We start from the raw sequence: 22742 nt of genomic DNA, 5'->3' as shown, positions 1-22742 counted from the left end.
TGTGCTGTATACAGATCTAGTTAAGTGAGAGCCAACTGCCAAAAATTCTCTTCACTGACCACACATGAGAAAAAAAAATCCTTGTGAAATTAGTATAATGCATCACTTGCTGTCAGAACAACAGCTCTTCCCTTTCCCTTTGGAAACATTTTCAGACAATAGCACCTGCGTTGTTGCCATATTTTTGCACACTCCAATGAGCAAGGACTATTCAGAGTCTGCACAAACTCAACAAATGGTCCCTCCCATCATCCACCGAAGGACTGAAAAAAAAAAGAAGCCGAAGAAGAAGGAAATAAACTAAGAGACAGGAGAGGAGACCCGCTGGTTCAATTCAGAAGACAGGCGTCTTTGATAGTTTATAGCAAAGACATTCTTCCCAGCAGGCCCATCCATTCCTGCTGCTAGTGAGGAAAACGTTAGTCACTCGCATCTTGTCCAAGCCATGTAGGGCTTGCTGACACAGGCCTGCTGAACTGTCATACCAGAAAGTGGCATCGGGAAGGTCCCTGGGGCCTCTGCGGGGCAGGCCAGTCGCCTGGACTAAACATCCCCTAAGCCACAATCTCTGTTTTGTGCAAAGCAAAACTTTGACAGGCTACTGGAGGAAACGGCCCATGGAACCATGAGCCTGCCATGAGCTGGACGGGCCTGTCAGCACGGCCATTTCAGGCTCTGAGTAAGTATCACTCTGTCTCGGTCAGGCCAAATGCCAGTGGCCACTTCTCTTCCCGCTGCCTGCTGTGCCACCACCCACTGGAGACCGCGTATTACTCTAAAGTGCTGGCCAGAGGTCCGTGTCTGGCCCTCTGGGGCCTTGTAATCAAATGGGTCCAAGTGAAAAACCACATGGAAAAGGTGGAGCTGCTACAGCAAAGGTCCATCTTACAGACTGTTCAGAACATGCTGAGCACTGCAGAAAGCACCTTCCCTTTATTATCTTTCTGACGCCCGTAAATGCTGAGTGACTGAAGAAACACCTGTCTCCATCCCGAAATCCCAAAGGTGTTGGTGCCAAATGTGCATGTATTTATCCAACAGAAAAAGAAATATCTAATCCACACTCGCACCTGATACCACTACTACCAATGCTGCTGGCATTGAGGGCATCTCCAGATTTGGGGCAGCATTTTAATCAGCAAAGAAAGAGGGCTTACAGGACACTCTGAGGGCAGGGAGCTTCCTTGGGGAAGCTTAGGGCTCTGAACAATACCGACCACATACCCCCTGTTGCCCAGGTTCTCTTAAGCAATGAAACTTGGTGACACTCGTAAAAGTGTCCAGCCTTCCCGGCTGCCCCTGCCTCTCCCCATCACCACCCTGCACTCAACACACACTAGCTGAAAAGTCTATTTCTTCCTACTTCTTCCTGCCTGAACATGAGTCCCCATGATCCACCTCCTACAGCCTCCTGTAGGAAGGCCAGCTCAAGTTCAACTGATCTGCAACATCTTTTATGGGGGCCAACACCTTATCTTTCTCCAGAGCTCCCCGCTGTTCACTTACCTACACACGAGGCTCTTGACTTCTGTCCCAGTGTGCTGTAGATATGAGTTGCAATCTTTAATGTCCTTTTCCCTCATCTAGACTCCGAGTTTCTCAAACAAAGACTGTAAGTCACAGGAACAGACAGTGGGCCCAGCTACTCCTCTTTGCTGCTCCCTGGGTATGTTTTTCCTGACACTCATTTAGCTGGCCCCACCTCACGGGGGTGAGATGGCATGAGAACACGTAGTTCATTATTCCTGATCTTGCGTTCTGTCACTCTGCACCTCTGGACACCTCTAGACTGAAACACCAGTGGGAAATGCAGCCAGGGACTGGAGGAGTAAGGCAAAAAGCAGCCTAATCCTGCGTCATCCCCGATTATCTGCAAAACTACTGGATTACTCCTGACAGAGTTTGACCTTTACTAACAGGTTAAAAGAAGATAATGCCTGGGGCACCTAGGTGGCTCAGTCAGTTAAGCATACACTGCATCCGACTCTTGATTTCAGCTCAGGTCATGATCTCATGGCTCGTGAGATTGAGCCCCACATTGGGCTCCATGCTGACAGCATGGATTCTCTCTCTCCCTCTCTCTCTGTCCTTTCCCAGCTTGTGCTCATACTCTCTCTCTCAAAATAAATAAATATAAACTTAAAAACAAAGAGAATGCCTGACTCCTACCTATTTTACAAAGATCCTATGTGTTAAATTAGTGTGCTTACTGGTTTTTTTTTAAACCAATATGAAGGCAATAGTTCCTGGCATGTAGTAAGCACTCAATAATTACTTATTGAATAAACAAAACTGGAAATGAGTTAGATGACATTTTGACAGAATTCATGGTTCAGGGGAAGTACTGATCACTGACTCCTAGACAGGCCAACACGTGGACAGCCTGCTCTCAAGCCACAGAGGGCACGATTTCCAGCTCACCTACATACCTTCCTTACACTGGCATTCTGACATCTACGTGGGCATGCTTCACTCTTGGCTTAGCAGCTGACTAAATGGTCTCCTTGACTTTAAAGATGCTTCTATAACCCATTTCACGGAAAAAGACAATATTTAACCAGTCACAAGGACAAGAAATGGAACAGAGCGTGGCTGGGTATGAAGAAGTTGTGCTTTACCAGGATTTCTGTAAAGCATCCATCCTCACTATAGTCACATGACCCTGACTCCTAAGGTCAATACTGGGGCGGGGGAGGGGGGGTGGGCAGAGCACTTCCTAAGACCAGAGGGAAGCCCATTCCTCCAAAGATAAACAACTTTTGGTGGCAGTTTTCCCAGGCCAAGCTTAGGAGAAGGACATAAGGAACAGAGAACATAGGATATGACCACAGACATGACCCATCTTCCAAAACTGAAGCCATGTACACCTGGAGACACAGGTGGCAGGATGAAAGAAGCTGCTACCGTGAGAATGATGCCTTGCATTTGTGTAACCCTTTATATCGTCCAAAACACTCTTCTATATATCATTTATCTTGACTGCCGCACCAACCCTGTAAGATGGACAGGATCGCCTATCTCCACAGTCAGACTGGGAAAATCAGCTTTACAGTTTAAAGGGACTTGCTCAGTGCCACACAGGTCCGAGCCAGGACCCAGCCCGGGTTTCCTGCCTCAGTGCTCTTCCTGCTCTGCTGCACGTGACCACCTTCCCCGTGATCCACACCATGTGCCCTTCTGCTACTGCAACCACGTGGTCAAAAATGCACGCTTACTTTTAACTGCAGTGCCAGACTGGGGTACGCTAAACCCTTCCAGCCTGCTTCAATAGCCTTCTTTATGAACCGTGGTGTCCAAGGTATTTGCACCAGTTTGTTCCAAGAGGGCAGTTTGTCAGAAAATCTGCTTCCTGAAGCTTCACGTCCCTGAAGCGCCATCTGCCTAAATCCGCATGTGGTTTACCACGACTCCCGGCATCATTATAGCTTCTCAGCTAAATATCACAGGACTATACAAGTCTACAGGGATAGAAGACAGCTGGTTGGACAGATACACTCAAACCTAACACAGCTGGCCTTGCCAACCAACTCGTAAAGCTCAGGCTGTGTGATGACTGTGGGCAACTTGAAACTTTTTTTTCACTGCTATAAAGGTTATATCAAATGAGACAGAGTGTACAGGAAAATATTTTTGCAAACCATAAAATATTAGCTCCCGCCACTCCACTTCCCACATGTGCTTGATCCACTTTGTCAATTATCTCTGGAAAACTGTTCCCTGTGGCTTCCCTGGAGACTCTTGCTGTTTCACGCTTTTTCCAGACGGCGTGTCTCAGGTGATGTGACACGAGGTCCTAGCTTGAACCTAGCCTGGGTTTCGGAGAGAACAGTATGTGTAGGGGCACACCTGCCAGAAGCTGATTTGTACGAGGCCCTGACAGACCTGCTGAGGAACAGCTCAGACCGAAGAAAAGAGGAGTCTGGCCTGCCGATGCCAGGCCAGGAATAAATCATGCCTTTGTGGTTAATGGGAAGGGAGGGATTCTTAGCCCCCGTGTTGTCTCATGCTTATATTTCTCTCTTGGCCCAAACTCTCATGTGAATCCTATGAAAAGCATAGATCAGGGGGATTTGGGGAGGGTTGTTGGGAACACTGAGGAACAAAATGGAAAGCTGTTTTCTTGAAAACTCTCTAGGATTTAGGGGCATGAGGTACACTGAGGGATCTCCCCCTGCCGTTCCCACCCAACACATTCCAACAGGACTCCCTGAGGCTGCAACAGCTCAGTGGCTGGAGGCTGAAGGACATGGTGGTGCCCAGCTGAAGGAGACAAGAAGAGGAAAAAGGGGGAAATGGGTAACTGCCCCCATGACAGCAGACTGATTGGTTATGTTCATAATCATGCATGGGGTATGCTCTGGGCTCTCAAGAAATATTTAAGCCAGTTTGTGGGGAGCTGGGGTCCTGAGTGAGTAGGTATGAGAAAAGCCAGAGAGTTTAGGATTATTAGGGTGGCTCCAAATGTGCTTACAGGTTGTATTACAGGCTAGATGATCTTGACTGAAATAATACTAGTTTCACTTGCTGGAGTCTCGGAGGTCAATGTTGTTTCAAAGGAGCAAATACAGCAAGATGATTTTAACAAATACTCCGTAGGCATCTATTATGTGCCAGGCCCTGTCTGGACACTGCAGATACAAAAAGCAGACAGCCATGATGTCTTCTCCTGCAGATTTTACAGTCTGCGGAGGAAGGCAAGAAACGCCTCATCGTAAATGCCGATTCACAGTGAGTCTATAAGTAGCAAATTCAGAGAAAGATCCACAGGGAGCCCACAAGCAAGGATCATCCTTAAAGATAAACTGATTTCACAATTTGGTCTAAGATCAACCCTGTCCGCATCTACACCTTTAATCAACTAGCCTCACGAAACGTACACCGTGCTGGACAGAGTGGAACAGAACCCAAGAGTTGAGCTCATGCTGTGAACCCACATGCAATACTAGCAGCATCTGAGCTGCTAAGTCACTTCTCTGAGCTTCTCTTCCCACATCTATATAGGAATACGTGCCCTCCTTGTCCATCTCAAGGAAGTGATTGTGAGGGGTAAACACAAGACTACACATGAAGGTAACTTGAGATCCTGAATCTAATAGAGGTATCCAAAAGTTAATATTGTTTTTATGTGGATTATAATCATTTTCCTTAGAAAACAGCAGCGTGATGGCAACTGTGTTACTGTGTTACTCTCTACTCTGGTGTGATGGTTAATTTAATGTGTCGGCCTAGCTAGGCTATAGTGCCTAGTTCTGTGTGGTCAAACACCAAGATAGATGAGAGATGGATGTTGCTATGAAGGTGTTTCCTAGATATGGTTCACATTGAAATAGGAGACTTTGAGGACAGCAGACCATCTGCCATAATGTGGAGGGACCTCATCCAATCAGTCGAGGCCCTTAAGAGAAAAGACTGAGGTCCCCTGAAGAGGAGTGAATTCTGTCTTCAAATGCCTTCAGACTCGGGAGGAATCAAGATAGTGGAACAGCATGGAAGTTTTTTGTGTGTCTCACGTCCATGAAATACAGACAGACCAACACTAAACCATCCTGCACACCTAGAAAACTGATTGGAGGATTAACACAACAACATGCACAACTTGAACCACAGAATTCAGCAGGTACATGGCACGGAGAGGTGAACTTGGGGAGAGAGAAGCCGGCAGCAGGCAGGGAGCTGCTTTTGCAGGCAGAGAGGATGGAGACTAGGTGGGGATGGAGAATACGGGAAAAGCACCTCTCACCAAAAGCAGCTGGAGAGAAAGTGGAAAATTGGAAACAGCTGCAGGGACTAAACTAAAAAGGGAGAAAGGAGAAAGGAGAGGGTTTAAATTCCATTAAGACTGTAAACAAGGGGAGCTCAAAGTCTGCAACTCTGCAGCTCGATACCTGGTGGTGCTCTGGTGGGAAGGGCGAATCCCCAGGAACAGAGTGCGGTCCAGGAGGTTCTCGCAGGCCACACAGGGAAAAGCGGTTCCACTGCTGGAAGGACATTTGGTGGAGACTGTTGAAGCCACCTGGTCCCAGCAGACCCCGGAAAATGGCCACATTCGCTGGTGCTGGAACAAGGTCGTTAAGGGTGAAGCCTGGTGCCAGATGCGTGTTGTGATTTTCCATAATCCCTGAAAAGCTGCTGCTACACCATCTCACGAGCTTTTTCTGGGGCGGGCTGGCACCTGGCCGCAGTCTCGGGGCACCAGCAGCAGCAGGGTCCAGCAAGCATTCCTGGGTGCAGCCGACATTTGGACATTGCTCGGTGAGACCCTCCCGCAGAGGGGCAGAACGGGTCAAAGCCGCGGTCCTTCACAAGTAAGGGGCCGGGGAAAACAGCCGCGTCTGAGACAAAACGTGGGAGAGAGGTACTGCCTGGGGCTTGGTCACGGATAGTGAAGAAGCGGGGAGTGGACGCAAGCTGAAGACAGAGGACGGGTGTGCAATTGCTGATCAGGGAGAACAGAGTTCCGGTACTAGAGACTGGGTAGCTGGGTGAGGCCATTTTCACCACTCCTGCGCATGCGCATATGCACAAACGAGCGCCGAAACAATCCACCCTGGTAGGCTAGCAGCACCATCTAGTGGAGAACAGAGCCATTACACTGACCCCCGCCCAACTGGGCCAACCTTGCTCTTCAAGAACACAGGTCTCACCACCTACTTAGTTTATGGACTATAAAGTGCTTCATAATCTGACTTCTAGGGGAAAACTAAGTAATTTCAGTCCTATTGGAATCTGTTAGCAGATCCATCTATTCAATTTTCTTTCTTTTTTTTTCTCTTTTTTGCTTTTCTGTTTCTTGAATACAGAAAAAGAAAAAATTCATTTTTATTTTCAATATTTAAAAAATTTTTTACTATATTTTTTACTTTTGTGTAAACTTTTTCAAATCCTATCTTACTTCCATCATTTTTTAGTCTGTTTATTTCAGTGTATTCACCTTTTCAAATTTTCAAACAATTTCCTTTTTTTTTCTTTTTTCTTTTTAATTTTTCTTTTTCTTGAATGCAGAAAGAGAAACTTCATTTTTACTTTCAATTTCTATTAAGATATTTTTCTTTTTTTTCTTTTTTTAAATTTTACTTTTTAATTTTTTTTTTAATTTTTTTTAATATATGAAATTTATTGTCAAATTGGTTTCCATACAACACCCAGTGCTCATCCCAAAAGGTGCCCTCCTCAATACCCATCACCCACCCTCCCCTCCCTCCCACCCCCCATCAACCCTCAGTTTGTTCTCAGTTTTTAACAGTCTCTTATGCTTTGGCTCTCTCCCACTCTAACCTCTTTTTTTTTTTTTTCCTTCCCCTCCCCCCATGGGTTTCTGTTCAGTTTCTCAGGATCCACATAAGAGTGAAACCATATGGTATCTGTCTTTCTCTGTATGGCTTATTTCACTTAGCATCACACTCTCCAGTTCCATCCACGTTGCAAATATTTTTCTTTAATTTTTTTACTATATTTTTTGCAAATTTTTTCAATTCTATTTTACTTCCCTCATTTTATTTTAGACTATGACAGTGTATTCACTTTTTCAAATTTTCAAACGATTTCCCTTTTATTTTTTTTTTCTCTTTTTCGTTTCTTTTCTTGTTCTTGAATACAGAAAGAGAAAAAAATTCATTGTTATTTTAAATTTTTATTAAAAATATTTTTCTTTGATTTTTTTCTACTGTATTCTTTACTTTTGTGTAATTTTTTTCAAATTCTATTTTATTCCCATCATCTCATTTTAGTCTACTTCAGTGTATTCATTTTTTCAAATTCTGAAATGATTTCCTTCCCCCCGCCCTTTTTTTTCCTCTAATCTGTCAAACCACTTTCAACACCCAGACCAAACACACACCTAGGATCTAGCATCATTTATTAGATTTTGTGTGGGTGTTTACTTTTTTAATTTTAATATTTTTAAAATTTTAATATTTTTTTAATTTTAATTTTTCTACCTCACTAATTCCTTTTCTCCTTTCAAAATGACAAAATGAAGGAATTCACCCCAAAACAAAGAGCACGAAAAAACAACAGCCAGGGATTTAACCAACACAGATACAAGCAAGATGTCTTAACCAGAATTTAGAATCACGATAATAAGAATACTAGCTGGAGCCGAAAATAGATTAGAATCTCTTTCTGCATAGATAAAAGAAGTAAAAAATAGAATGAAATGAAAAATTCTATAACTGAGCTGCAATCATGGATGGATGCCATGGTGGCAAGGATGGATGGGGCAGAACAGAGAGAATCAGCGATATAGAGGACAAACATATGGAGAATAATGAAGCAGAAAAAAAGAGGGAGATGAAGGCAAAAGAGCACGATTTAAGAATTAGAGAAATCAGTGACTCATTAAAAAGGAAAAACATCAGAATCACAGGGGTCCCAGAAGAGGAAGAGAGAGAAATAGGGGTAGAAGGGTTATGTTAGCATATCATAGCAGAAAACATTCCTAACCTGGGGAAAGACACAGACATCAAAATCTAGGAAGCACAGAGGACCCACATTAGATTCAACAAACACCGATCATCAACAAGGCATATCATAGTCAAATTCACAAAATACTCAGGCAAGGAGAGAATCATGAAAGCAGCAAGGGGAAAAAAGTCCCTAACCTACAAGGGAAGACAGATCAGGTTTGCAGCAGACCTATCCACAGAAACTTGGCAGGCCAGAAAGCAGCGGCAGAATATAGTCAATGTGCTGAATCGGAAAAATATGCAGCCAAGAATTCTTTATCCAGCAAGGCTGTCATTCAAAATAGAAGGAGAGATAAAAAGTTTCCCAAACAAAAATTAAAGGAGTTTGTGACCACTAAACCAGCCCTGCAAGAAATTTTAAGGGGGACTCTCTGAGGGGAGAAAAGATGAAAAAAAAAACCTATCTATCTATCTATCTATCTATCTATCTATCTAATCTATCTATCTATCTACATATATATAAATACCAAAAGCAACAAAAATTAGAAAGGACCAGAGAACACCACCAGAAACTCCAACTCTACAACATCATAATGGCAATAAATTCCTATCTTTCAGTACTTACTCTAAACGTCAATGGACTCAGTGCTCCAATCAAAAGACACATGGTAACAGATTGGATAAGAAAACAAGATCCATCTATATGCTATTTACAAGACACCCACTTTAGACCTAAAGTCACCTTCAGATTGAAAATAAGGGGATGGAGAATCATCTATCATGCTAATGGTCAACAAAAGAAAGCCGGAGTAGCCATACTTATATCAGATAATCTAGACTTTAAAATAAAGACTGTATCAAGAGATGAAGAAGGGCATTATATCATAATCAAGGGGTCTATCCACCAAGTAGACCTAACAATTATAAACATTTATGCGCCAAATGTGAAAGCACCCAAATATATAAATCAATTAATCACAAACATAAAGAAACTCATTGATAGTAATACCATAATAGTAGGAGACTTCAACACCCCACTCACAGCAATCATTATTAATGATTATAATTGTAATTATAATGTTTTATGTTATATATAATTATATATCATATATTGTATATAATAGTATAATATAATAATAAATTATTAATAATTTAATTATTTGATAATTACTTAATCATTATGATTATTAAATAATTATTAATGGTTATTATTAATACGATAATAATTATTAATGGTTAATGATTATTGATAATTATTTAAATCTTATAATTATGATTATATATTATATAAATATAAACATATTTTATAATTTATTTATAAATACACACACATATGCATACACAGACCATTTGTTCTGATTCTCTGGAAAACCCTGACCAATACTCTGACTTCTCCTGAATTCCATGAAAATATGTGGAGGCTCAGACTCATGCAGGTTCCAACCTGTGTGGAAGTGAGCATTTCATAGCAATTGTCCTGAAGACACGTGGTGCAGAAATTAGCAGTTGTTACACAGTAAACTGAATCTCAGTAACTGTGCTGATTTTTCCACGACCCCCTCTGCCATTATAAGATGGTCACATTTTACTTAAGGGGTGAGCCGAAGATGCCAACATGACTCAAAATTCACATAATTCAACAACAATCCTGACCAAGGATGATGCCTATTTCTGCTTATCTGCTAAAATGCAACAAGCACTGTTTGCAATTACTAAGCCTACTACTTTGAAATTGTGACACTCGACAAACCATTACTTTGGGGGGATTCACATCACTTCCCGTGTTGTGTATGCAGCGAGATCATACTAATTTTTTGTATTGCACTGTTGCAAAGTCATATAAAATGCACACACAACATTCCCCAACATCCCATTAAGATTATTTCTAGTTGTCATCTTGGTTAATGCCTCACTGAAAACATTCATTATATTAATCAAAAAAGAAAGGAGACAAAGATGACAGTCTTTTTCATCTTGAATTATATTTTACAAGTTATATATGGGTTTCATAACATAAATACAAAAATGCTGTAACAGAATTAATAAATAACTAGTAGTTAGATGATATATCCATGCAAGATAACAGAAAATATATCTTGGACTTTGTCCTAGTTCCTGGCAGAGTGCTCCTGAAATCCTTGTAAATTCCTAAGTGATAAGAGTACTAGGAATTCTAGTATTTGGTCTTTGACTCTGGTTTCTGACACAGGGCTCTGGAACCCTTTGTAATTTCCTGGATGACCGGAGTGTATTTTGTTCTAATAAAGTGACTCTGGGTGGGCACCTGGGTGGCTCCCCGATGAGGACTGGTCACCAGAAAGATGAAGCCATGATTAGAAGCTTAAGATTTTCCGCCCCGCCCCCTAGTCTCTTGAGAGGGGTGAGGGCTGAAAACAGACTTAATGATTGATCATGCCTATAGAGTGAAGCCTCCATAAAATCCCAAAAGTACACGGTTCAGGGAACTTCCAGGTTGGTGAACACATCCACACTGGGAGGGTGTGTACCCCAACTCCATGGAGACAGAAGCTCCTTCACTAGGGACCCTCCCGGACTTTGCCCTATGCACCTCTTCATCTGGCCATTCATCTATCTCCTCTATAATATCATTTAACAAACCAGTAAATGTTAAGTGTTTCCCTGAGTTCCATGAGCTGCTCTAGCAAATCAATCTAACCTGAGGAGTGGGTGGCAGGAACCTCAGAATTATAGCCAGTAAGTCAGAAGCACAGGTGACTGTCTGGACTTGAAGCTGGCATCTGGAGTGGGGGAGTCTTGTGGGACTGAGCCCTTAAGCTGGGGGAGCTGCCACTCTCTCCAGGGAGGTCATGTCAGAATTGAGTTAAATTATAGGACACCCAACTAGTGTCACAGAATTGCCTGGTGTGGGAAATCCCCCCCCCCCCCCACATCTGGGGTCAGAAGTGTTTTGTGTGTGGCAGTCTTGTGACAGTAAAGGGGAAACACAATAGGAAAACTGAGGTTCTTTCTTTCTTTTTTTTAAGTTTATTTATTTTGAGAGAGAGAATGCATGCGTGTGTGCATGACAGCAGAAGGGCAGAGACAGGGAGAAAAAGACTCCCAAGCAGGCTCCACATAGTCAGAGCAGAGCCTGACCTGAGGCTCGAACTTATAAACCATGAGACCATGACCTGGGCTAAAATCAAGAGTCGGACACTAAACGGACTGAGCCACCCAGGGGCCCCAAAATGAGTTTTTCGAGTTCACAAAAAGTTAAAGATATCTGATACTTTAAAATACCAAAAAACATACAGGCAAGGGGTATGAGATACATAAGATGACAAACAGAGATTTGGGAGGCTGACTACACTTCCTTCTTGTGTTCTTATTTTAATTCTGAGCAGGTGGCTCGAAATGGTAGCGTGTCTACAACAAATACTGAGGCCTAAACCTCCAAACTTCACTGCACCCCGATGCCCCTCTGCCTCTTCCCTTTCTGCCCACGGAGGAAGGACCAGACCCAGGCCACCTGTGCTCCAGTTCTCATCCCCTCCCACACCCTCAGGAACTTCCACCACTCACGTTATCTGCTGTTCATCCCACATCTTCAAGGCTACCTCTCCACTGGTTCTAGCCAATTCGTACTTCAACAAGTTCAGATCTCTCCCATCCAAAACCAAGAACCTAAACAAAAACCTTCTTCAGCTCTCTGGCATCCATCCCCCATGCCTTCCATAAGGCTTACTCAGTCTTCTCCCCCTTACCTGGCCTCCTGGGAAGAGGGTTTTACATGGTGCCTTCCCTGTGTCCTGCCCCGTGGTTTCTGCCCAAGTGCCCCAGTGACTCTGGTGTTGCTCTACCCAGTGAACGCTTTATACCTGATGGCCCTTATTTCATATGACTTCTCTGCAGATTTTTTACCATGGCAATTGCTGCCAGTTCCTGAAACACTTTATTTCCTTGTTTTCTATACACGTCATCATTCTGATGCCTTGTGGCCAATCTTTCTCTGTTTTCCTTGTAGACTCTTCTACCTGGCCCTCATAGACTGAGTCTTACAGGCCTTTTTCTTAGGTGTTCTGCTCTTCCTCCTTGACACTCACCCAGGGTACCCTCACCTGTTCCTACAGCATCAGCCGCCAATACCATAGGGAGCACTCTGAAATCTCTTCCCTCACCCCAGCATCTCTCCTGTGTCATATACATCTAAGTGCCTCCTGGACACCTGCACCTGGATGTTTCAGGGCAACTTAAACACAACAGAAAAATAAGTCATTATTTTCATCTCCCTATCCTGCCTCCACCTCCCCCCAAAAAACTCCAAACCTCCTACTACTCCTTTTGAATTTCTTATCATTATCCATGCAATTGACCAAGATGGAAAACTGGAACTCATCCAGGGACTTTTTTTAAGGATTTGAGTTCAGGGTGGGCTGAATGGAACCCCAAAGGACATGGGCCAAACTAGAGGCCCTGGCCTTCTCAAAGATCCAACCCGTTGCTCTCACTGGCTTCCCCAGGATGGGGCCAGCCTAGAAAGATTTTAGTCAGGATTCATGGGTCAAGAGTCAGCCCCATCCTTTCCTCCAACTGCAGAGAGGCTAGCCAGAAATAAGTGAGGCCCCTCTGCCGTTCAGTGTTTAAGTCTCTCTCCCATCCAACCTTCAAATGGGAAGCAACTGCTGCCTCCCTATGGCAAAATGGAGGCACTGCAGTTATTTACAGAGTCCAAAGTCTGGCTAATAATGCTCCTTAGGATGTGCCCCTTCAAATAGGCTTTACCTGACAAAGGACTCTTTCTCCTCTTGATATTTATTAGGAAAACAATCTTGGTTCTCTTTGTTTTGAAATGGAAATATTGAGGTCCAAAAGTCAGTGTTGTAAAAAAGAATTTTGGTATTTTTATGTTTGGTAATATAGCTTTAAAATTATTTGAGGAGTGCCTGGGTGGCTCAGTCGGTTGAGTGTCCCACTCTTGATTTTGGCTCAGGTTATGATCTCACGGTTCGTGGGATTGAGCCCTGCATCAGGAGTGCTCTACTTGGGAAGCTCTCTCTCTCTCTCTGCCCCACCCCACTGTGCATGCACATGCATGTTTGTTCTCTCTAAGCAAATAAATAAACTTTAAAATTATTTGAAACCATTAAATGCCAGTGTTTATACATTTATATCCAGTGGTTTGTTATCTGGTGTTATCACAAAGCTAGGTATTTGGTGGCCTAGAATTGTGGGGGAAAATAAACAGGAGGCACTGAGGAGACCCACTTTTACCAGAGGCTATTAATATTCTAAAAACTAAAGCACATTTTCTGACTGAATTCATCCAAGGCCAACATTACTGTCAGCTGGTAAAGCAGCTCCTGACTTCCAAGAGTCTCTACCCCATGGCAAATGGCTCTCTGAATCACCTTGCTGGCTGGTGGCTTCTCTTGTTTCTGGGGACAATATGACAACAGGAGCCATTCAGGTATGTCACAGGGACCAGTAAACAACTTTGGGCTTGGGGGAAGATGGCCGCTGCTGAAATACAATGGGGTTTTTCTAACCAGATGAGTAATCAAGAATAATATCAGGGGAAAGCCATTAAAGAATGAAAGTGTGTTGCTAATAATCCAAATGAGAGGAGGCAGGTTGCAATGCAGTTACTAACAGCATCCACTCACTGCAGGTGAGCAAATGGGCTCAAAGCCTTACTTTATAGATGAGAAAACTAAGACTCAGGAAGGTTGCCAAGGTCACATACAGCTTGTGAACAGTATGGCCAAGACTCAGCCTCGGTTCTAGTGGCCATCAAAGTGAACATTCTGTCCTCTATAAAACAAGTTGGTCCTTATCTTTACTCTGTGTTTTCATTTTGCTCTGGGCTAAGAATGTACACTTTGAAAGATGCTCCTTACCAAGTCATGTTTAAGGTGCCTCTGGAGAAATAAAACCCCCCAATGCTCTCAGATGTTTTTGGCAAATGCTTCCTCCCTAGTGACCACTTAACAACTGGCAATTTAACCAGGAAGCTGGTAACCAAGTTTCAGGATTCCTCGGATACACTGCGAGTCTAGCTGGCCCCCTGCTGGTTCAGTTCTGGAACTGCAAAAGGTCCTTCCAGTTTCTCAACAGACAGGAGTAGAAAGGACACCCGACCTTGTACCTGTACTGTGCTTATCAGTCACAAAGTAAACCCGACTTTTTGCTGAGCATGTATCACCAAGCTCTGGGCAAAAACTTCTAGGCAGATTTTCTAAAAACACAGAATATAAATGAAATATCCTCCTTGAACTGAAAGGAGAAAAGTCTCAATAGATCCAGATGTCAAACAGTATATCAAACTTACCTGTTGCCACTAGATATATTTATTTTCGCCTGATATTATATAGTCATTCTTCAAATATTTACTATATGCCTGCTATGTGTCCTGGTATAAAGTAGTAAATAAAACAGTCTCATGGAGCTTACGTTGCAGTGGGGAGACAGATAATACACAAGGAAACAAACATTTAATTACAAATTACAAAAGATGCTATGGAGGTTTGAAAAAACAAAAGAACACTGACGGAGAATGTTAGCTACACAGACAGAGCGGTCAGGGCAGCCCTCTCTGAGTAGGCGACTTTGAAAATGAGATGGAAGAGGAAGGTACACCAGGCAGAGTGGGAAGAACAAGGAGTGGGAAGCTGGAGGTGGGAAATGCACTGGTGTGATCAAGGGATTGAAGGGACGGGGGGCAGAGCAACGTTGGGAAGGAGGGTGTGCAGGAGGTGTAGGTCCTTGCAGGGCATGGCTAGAAGTGTTATTCTATTTTTGTTTCTATTTTTGGAGAGAGAGAGAGAGCACAAGCAAGGGAGGGGCTGATAGAGAGAGAGAGGGAGAGAATCCCCCAGCAGGTTCCACACTCAGTGTGGAGCCCAGTGTGGAGCTCAAACCCACAAGCAATGAGATCACGACCTGAACCAAGATCAAGAGTTAGATGCTTAACCAACTGAGCCACCCAGGTGCCTGTAGAAGTGTTAGTTTTAATCAAGGTGCAATGGGAAACCACTGATTGGATTCTAACCATGAAAAGTGATAGTGATGGGATTTAAATTTTATTTAAAAATGTTTTTAATGTTTATTTTTGAGAGAGAGAGAGACACACACACACAGAGCGCGAGCAGGGGAGGGGCAGAGAGAGAGGCAGACACAGAATCCAAAGCACAGAGCCTGACACGGGGCTCGAATCCACAAACCATGAGATCATAACCTGAGCTGAAGTCAGACACTCAACCGACTGAGCCACCCAGGCATCCCTAAACTTTTATTCTTAAAGTTTAACTCTGCCTTTCCTGTGGGGAACAATTTGAAAGAAACGAAAAGTAGAAGGAACGCAGTTACTAACAGACAATTTCATAAATCCATGCCAGACACAATGGTATCCTGAAGCAGCTTGTTGGGAGTAGAGCCAGAGAAAAGAGAGGACAGACAAATTACAGATGTATTTTAGAAACAGAGATGAATAAATTGCTTATAATTTGGGTATGACATGTAAAGGAGAATACTGAAGATTACTCCAGGTTTTGGCCTGCATGTATGGCTAAGTGGTAGCACTATTCATTTAGACAGAAAAGACTGACATAAACACGCCGAGGAAGCTGGTGGTAGAGAAATCAGGATTGACATGTGGTAATTTAGCAGTTCACATAAGCCTATACATATACAAGAAACAAGTTCGGGCTGAAAATACAAATGCGTCACCAGCAAAGAAATAGCTTTTGGAGTCAAGAGAACAAATGCAATCATGTAGGCAGAGAATTGAGAAGAATAAAAGAAGTGGACCCAGCACTGAGCCCCGGAGAACTTAATAATTAAAGGTGGCATTAGAGCAGCAGGAGAAAACTGCCAAGGAACCCCAGAAGAAAATGGTTAATGGGAAAGGGGAAGGAGGAAAGCCAAAAGCGTGCCATCTTGGCACAAAAACCAAGAAAATAAAAAGGTTAAGGTCAAACGTGCCAAATGCTGCCAAAGGTGAATAAGACGAAGGCAGAATGTAGGTAAATTTGGCAAGGGTGGTTGGCCTTGACGAGAACCATCCAAGGCTTCTCAAAATGAACACATGCAAAACTGAACTTGAACTCTTCTGGAGAAGCTCGGTTTGCTCCTCCTGGAGAAAACCGTTCTTTCCAGTTCCTCAGGCCAAAATCTTGGTGTCACCCGTGAGTCCTCTTTCTTTCAGTTCCTGCGTCCAACCCAGCAGCAAATCCTGTTGGCTCTGACTTCAAAATATACCCCCAATCTGACCATGTCTCACCACCTCCCTACCTATCATGCTAACACTTCTCTGCTCCAGGTGATTACAGCAGGCTGTCAACTAATCTCCCCTATTCCAGTCCTCCCTTCCTGCAGAACTATTTTCGTACAGCAGCTGGAGCGATCCTTTTCAAGGATACATACTTAGAGGAAAAGCCAGAGACCCCGTGAAGTGATCTGTCTCCACGCACCACGCCTCCCACCTCCCCTTGCTGCCATCGTCAAGCCTCATTCCTACTGTCCTCCTGAGTCTTGGGCTCCAGCCACACTAGCCTCCTTGCTCCCATCTAGCTTTTGCATGTGCAGCTCTTTCCCTGGAACATCTTCCCCCACATATCACACAGTTCACTCTCCAACTCTCAAGAGTTTTGCTTATCTTCCCAGGGAGTAATCCCCTCCCCCTATTTAAGTTATTTCTTCCTCCATCCCCCTCCTCTGCTTTATATTTTTATAGCACTTAGAGCCATTTGACTTATTATGTATTTTACTTATTTCTTTATTCAGGGACTATATCTCTCCTGTCCTACCAATCTTTGAGGTTCATGTTTCTTTCCCTGGTACCTACAACAGTGCCTGGCATTCAAGAAATACTTGTTGACCTGGTAAATAAGTGGCAGGAACAGTGGACTACCATGGACTAGAAGAAATCGGTAAGTGGGGAAGTGCGATCGATATGTGGTGAACAGCTGCTGGGAAAGGCAGTCAAAAAAAAAAAAAAAAAGTACAATAACTACAAGGGATATGAGATCAAAGGAGGGAAAGTTTTTTAATGGAATATTTGACCACAGTGACCCAATGGTAATTCATAATGATCCTATATCCTGTATCCCATAGAAAAAGGCTAGTTTATAACCCTACTCTTTGAGGACTAATATATATCTTCAGTAATGAGATTAATCTGAGGATCATATGATTAATTAATCAGAGTAGACAAAATAAGAGAACGTCATCTTTGATGTGCCATTCATTAGACAATAAATATCTCTTCTTGCAAGGGACTGAGAGTCCAGTAATTGTCATCTAAAGTGATGATGATGATTCATTGAGAAGTGATTTCATAGTAGTGCAATTATGTGTGCTAACACTTTTTTCTGAACTGGAATATTACCTGTTTGCAGGCGAGTAAATTCAAATCCTACCCCCAAGCTAAATGGAAGCTTAGAGAAGTAATCTGCTCACTGTCATATCACTACTAAATGATGGAGCTGGCATTGAAATTCAGATGTCTCTGCAAATAGCCTACATTAAACATATGTTAAAATTCATACCAGCATACATATATTACGTCTATCCTTTCTATAAAAAACAAAACAAAATACTTTTCTAACTTAGTCCTTCATAATAGAATCCTACAATAAACGTTGGAAGGGATATACAAGATACTACACATATCTGTCAGAAGCCTGGGAATTAGCATGAGTAAATGAGCAGAGACGATTCAAATAAATGGATGAGTTGAAATGATGCTATACTCACATAAACAAGGATTAGACCACCCAACAAATTAAGTGCTAAGGTTTAAGACTGGGAAAAGGCCAGGCTTCTTATTTTGTTTCTTTTTTCCCCCAAAGCCTTTGGACTATTTTCTATTAGCTCTCATCCAAGCTGTAATAGGCAGAATGCTAAAATGACCCCCAAGATTGCCACCCTGGAGTCCTCACCAGGCATAATCCTCTGCTTTGAGTGTGGGTGAGACCTGTGAATATAATGAGATATCACTCCCTTGTTAAATGACAAAGGGGATGGGATGGCCACTCCCATAATTACACTATAATTAGGAGACTAAAGGGATATTCTCCCTCTGGCTTTGAAGAAGCAAGCTGCCATATTGTGCTAGGGCTATGTGGCTTAAAACCTGGGGTGGCCTCTAAGAGCTGAGAGGGACCTTGGCTGACAGCCAGCAAGAAAGGACCTCAGTCCTACAGCAGCAAGAAACTGAACTCTGCTGACAACCTTAATGAGTTTGAAAGAGGACCCCAAGCTCCAGCCAACAAACACCTTGATGAGACTGAGCAGAGGGGCCCAGCAAACCCATGCTAGATTCCTGCCCAAAAGAAATTATGAGATAATGTATGAGCATTATGGCAAGGTGCTAAATTTGAGGTAATTTGTTATAGAGTAATAAAAAACTCAAATGCAAGCCAAATTCATCCCTAACACAGACACTGTTAGAGGTGACCTAACATGACCATGACCTCACATCACGGGTAATAACGGAAACAGAATTTTTCATTCTAAATTGTCCTAATCCATGCTCTCTCAAACTTCCATGCCTTTTCACTCAGTGTTCCCTGATGAACTCCTAAAAGACTTCAAAACCCAAATCAAATGTTGCTTCTTTAAAGAAGCATTTTCTTTTTTTCTTTTTTTTAGTGTTTTTTATTTATTTTTGAGAGACACAGAAAGAGAGCAAGCAGAGGAGGGGCAAAGAGAGAGGGAGACAGAATCCGAAGACAGGCTCCAGGCTCTGAGCTGTCAGCACAGAGTCCAACACAGGGCTCGAACCCACAAACCACGAGATCGTGACCTGAGCCCGTCTTTCGCTTAACCGACTGAGCCACCCAGGTGCCCCCAGGAGCATTTTCTTATAGCCACCCCTATCTACTCCCAAGCAGAATAAATTACTCCTATTCTTTGCTTCCATGACAGCAGCTTGTCTGTACATCTACCAAAAAAGTTGCCATGGTGCACTGTAGTAACCTCTCTCCCTCTCCCAGCCCTAGCCTGAGCATCTTTTAGGGCACAGCTGCCCCCGCCCTGCACAGTGGCTGCCTTGGAGTGGGTGCTAAATAACTGCATACTGAGTGAAGAAGATGAGGCTCTGGATAAACAGAAGCTTTTGATTGCCAGGGAGCTGCTGTTTCTCTTCCACACAAATGATCAGGCCTCAGGTATTAATGGAAACTTGGAGAGCTTTCTCCATGACAACAGCTGGGTGACTAATCAAGCACTTCCTGCACTAGAAGGGCAGATATTTACGGTCTCAAGAAAGCTGGTCTGAAATGGATAGGTGGGCTAGAAACGACAGGTGGCAGGTGGGAAGGGTTTAGATTGATCCCAAAAGGAGTGGCAAGAAGCCCTGATTTGCTCTGATCCAAGCCCTATGCTTAGTTTGCATGCTTGCTAATTCAAATTATTGGTTAATCCGTTCCTGAAATCCAATGCCAACCTAAACAGACAACAATCCCACAGAGTTAGTTTTACTTAGGGGCTGACAACTATGGGTAACAAGACAGAAATGAGAACCATTTCTTTTTTTTAAATTTTTCTTTAATGTTTATTTATTTTTGAGAGAGAGACAGAGTGTGAGCAAGGGAAGGGCAGAGAAAGAGAGAGACACAAAATCTGAAGCAGGCTCCAGGCTCTGAGCTGTCAGCCCAGAGCCCAATGCGGGGCTCGAACTGACGAACCATGAGATCATGACCCTCAACCGACTGCGCCACCCAGGCGCCCCAGGAATCATTTCTCTATCAACCATGAAGTCAACCATATCCATGGCACTTACAGTTTTCCAGGACAGAAAGCATTTTTAGGAAATCACAGACTTAGTCAAAATTATGCATAATCAAGCCATAGAGAATAGCATTTACTGGTTGTGTATTCTGACAAAACTCAGAGTTCACATTTTTCCTTAGGAACCCACGCACATGGGCAAATATTTGGAGTGCTCCCTTGCAGTTAAATTAGCCATGCTACTGCTTTATGACTACACCTCACAGGAGAAAGACAACATTCAGAATCAGAATACAAAGCAAGGCATGAACATAGAGGCACCTGCCTGTCACCAACTCCTAAGAACTAGATTCAGATTCTCTTTATAAATAAAGCATTAAATAACAAAGTACTGTTTTTTAATAAAAGTATTACAGTATTGCCAAAAATTGAAAAAAACATTCTAGGGGGAAGCGGTCTTGCCACACTAAAACAATCTAATTAACATTTGTTATAATTCACAATATCTCAGGGCACCTGGGTGGCTCAATCAGTTAAGCGTCCGACTCTTGATCTCCACTCTGGTCATGATCTCACAGTTAATGAGATCGAATCCCAAGACAGGCTCTGCACTGACAGCGTGCTCTCTCTCTCTCCCTCAAAATAAATAAACTTAAAAATTTTTTTTTCCAAAAAAATGTTTGACATAAACTCAATGTTAGCACCTCTTTCAGCTCTCTTTGGGTTTATATGACATCATCCCTAAGAATCAAGTCAGATCCTACAGGTCCTGCATTTTAAGGATCTTTTACAAACACTGGTTGGCAATGACTCAAAGAGGCAGCCAGGTGGGGACACAATTTCCTAAAGATCAGTATGGGAGAAGACAGATATGGGATCTGGGTTCTAATCTTTCTTTAGGAATAATGCCAGATGCTCCCTTATTCAGTCAAATGTTAACGTACCAGACTTTGTGCTAAGTGCTAAGGCTACAGCTGTGCACTTAGACAGAAAAGGTCCCTGTTCTCTTGAAACTTATATTCTGATGTGGATGTATGTATGTATATAATGTATAGAATAAGAAGAAATAGAAAACGGAGGCACCTGGGGGTACCTGGGTAGCTCAGTCGGTTGAGTGTCCGACTTTGGCTCAGGTCACGATCTCAGTGTGTGAGTTCAAGCCCCGCGTCAGGCTCTGCGCTGGTGGTGAGGAGCCTGCTTGGAATTCTGTCTCTCCTTCTCTCTGTCTTCCCCTGCCTGTGCTCGCTCTCTCTCTCTCTCTCAAAATAAATAAACTTAAAAAATTTTTTTTAAATAAAAAAGAAGAAATGGAAAACAGAGGGAGGAAGTAAAGGTTCTTCAGCATGTATTAATTATTTTAAATGCTACTGGAAACTTCAAAATGGCAGAATACAGTAAATACCTTCGATGCTCTGTGGGCCCACAAGATTCATGGCCTGGTGAGCTGGATACTCTACCCGTGGCCTGGCAATGCCCAACTGCTCCATAACACCATGGAGCAGCCTCTGGATATCCGTTTCTGAGACCCGGTCAGGGGTCCTTGGGCTATAAGCAGATGTGGGAGTCCATCCAAGTGTCAGCCAAAATAATAGGCCAGATAGCATGGTAGAAACCATCCCAGAAACCATTGTTAGTTAACCTGCAAAAAAAAGACCAACATGTATCAAATGGCCACAGTCGGCATCTGTGATGATCAATGATGCAAGTAAGTGATTCAAGAACCACCCAATTGGGGCTGCAATGAAAAATACTTAGGGGGTTGCTTTGGCCTTAAGTGTCCAGTCTAGGCAGAGCATCTGCTCTGAAACAGTACTGAAGAAACAAAACAATCCAAGATAGCCAGTTCCCTCTGCACGCGCATCCTTGGGAAGACTAGACAGGAATGGCCATTCTCACTCTTTTTTTTATTCTTCTTGCAGTTTCCTGAAAGCCTTCATTACCCCCAACCCCAACACTCTCTCCTCTCTTAGTAAAACCAACCAACCAACAACAAGAACTTGCTTCGATTTTGAGACAGGGAGAGGGAGAGTGACATCTTGAGTCTTCCCAGTCTCGGGGGAAAAAGAGGCTCTGAGAAAGGAGTTAGGAAGATACAAATGGTAAAGAAGCACAGAAAGGTTAGGAGCGGTGGAAGGGAAGAGCTCAGCTCAGCAAACATCTAATACATTTGAGACCCGAGGGGGACGAAAATACACACAACTCAGGCCTGCCCTGCAGTCTGCTAGGGGAGAAGAGGCAAGCTTAGCCACATACCAGCTGAGTGATCCTGGGCGAATGCCTCAGCTTCCTCTGCAAAACGGGCATGAGGAAAGTGTCTGTCTTACAGGATTGTTGGGAGCATCAAAAAAGTGCCAGGCACAGAGCCCCCTATACTGTGACTATAACGTTGGCAATATGGCCTCAGGGCTCTAGAGGTTAGAACTTGAAGTGGTGGTGATGAGGAGGAAGACAGAACAGGTGAAGGGGAGGGAGAAAAGTGATCTGGGGAGTCAACCTGTCCTAAATGTTGCCTTCAATGGAAGCAGAAGCCTGCAAACCAAGAGGACAAAGATTCACGCAGCTGCCCTCTGCAGCTGCTGCAGCTGAACCTGTTTGACGGACGCTACAAGCAATGGCTGTGCAAACCCTCCTTTTTGACCATTCATC

General features: G+C 43.3%; 1 protein-coding gene across 2 annotated transcripts in view; it reads right to left on the bottom strand.

Annotated features, from left to right (window-relative positions):
- The window catches only part of SCG5 (secretogranin V), a 64845-nt gene extending 43121 nt beyond the window's left edge, over positions 1–21724 (bottom strand). For both annotated transcript variants that reach the window (XM_060619018.3, XM_060619019.3), the window contains exon 1: positions 21499–21724. In XM_060619018.3, the coding sequence (XP_060475001.3) occupies positions 21499–21724 (226 nt within the window). The remainder of the gene's footprint in view (positions 1–21498) is intronic.
- Between the last annotated feature and the right edge of the window lie 1018 nt (positions 21725–22742).

This window comes from Panthera onca, chromosome B3, assembly GCF_046562875.1.
Source record: "Panthera onca isolate mPanOnc1 chromosome B3, mPanOnc1 haplotype 2, whole genome shotgun sequence".
Classification (NCBI taxonomy): Eukaryota; Metazoa; Chordata; class Mammalia; order Carnivora; family Felidae; genus Panthera; species Panthera onca.
Note: the sequence above shows the minus strand (reverse complement) of the source record. Positions and strands in the feature narration are given on the sequence as shown.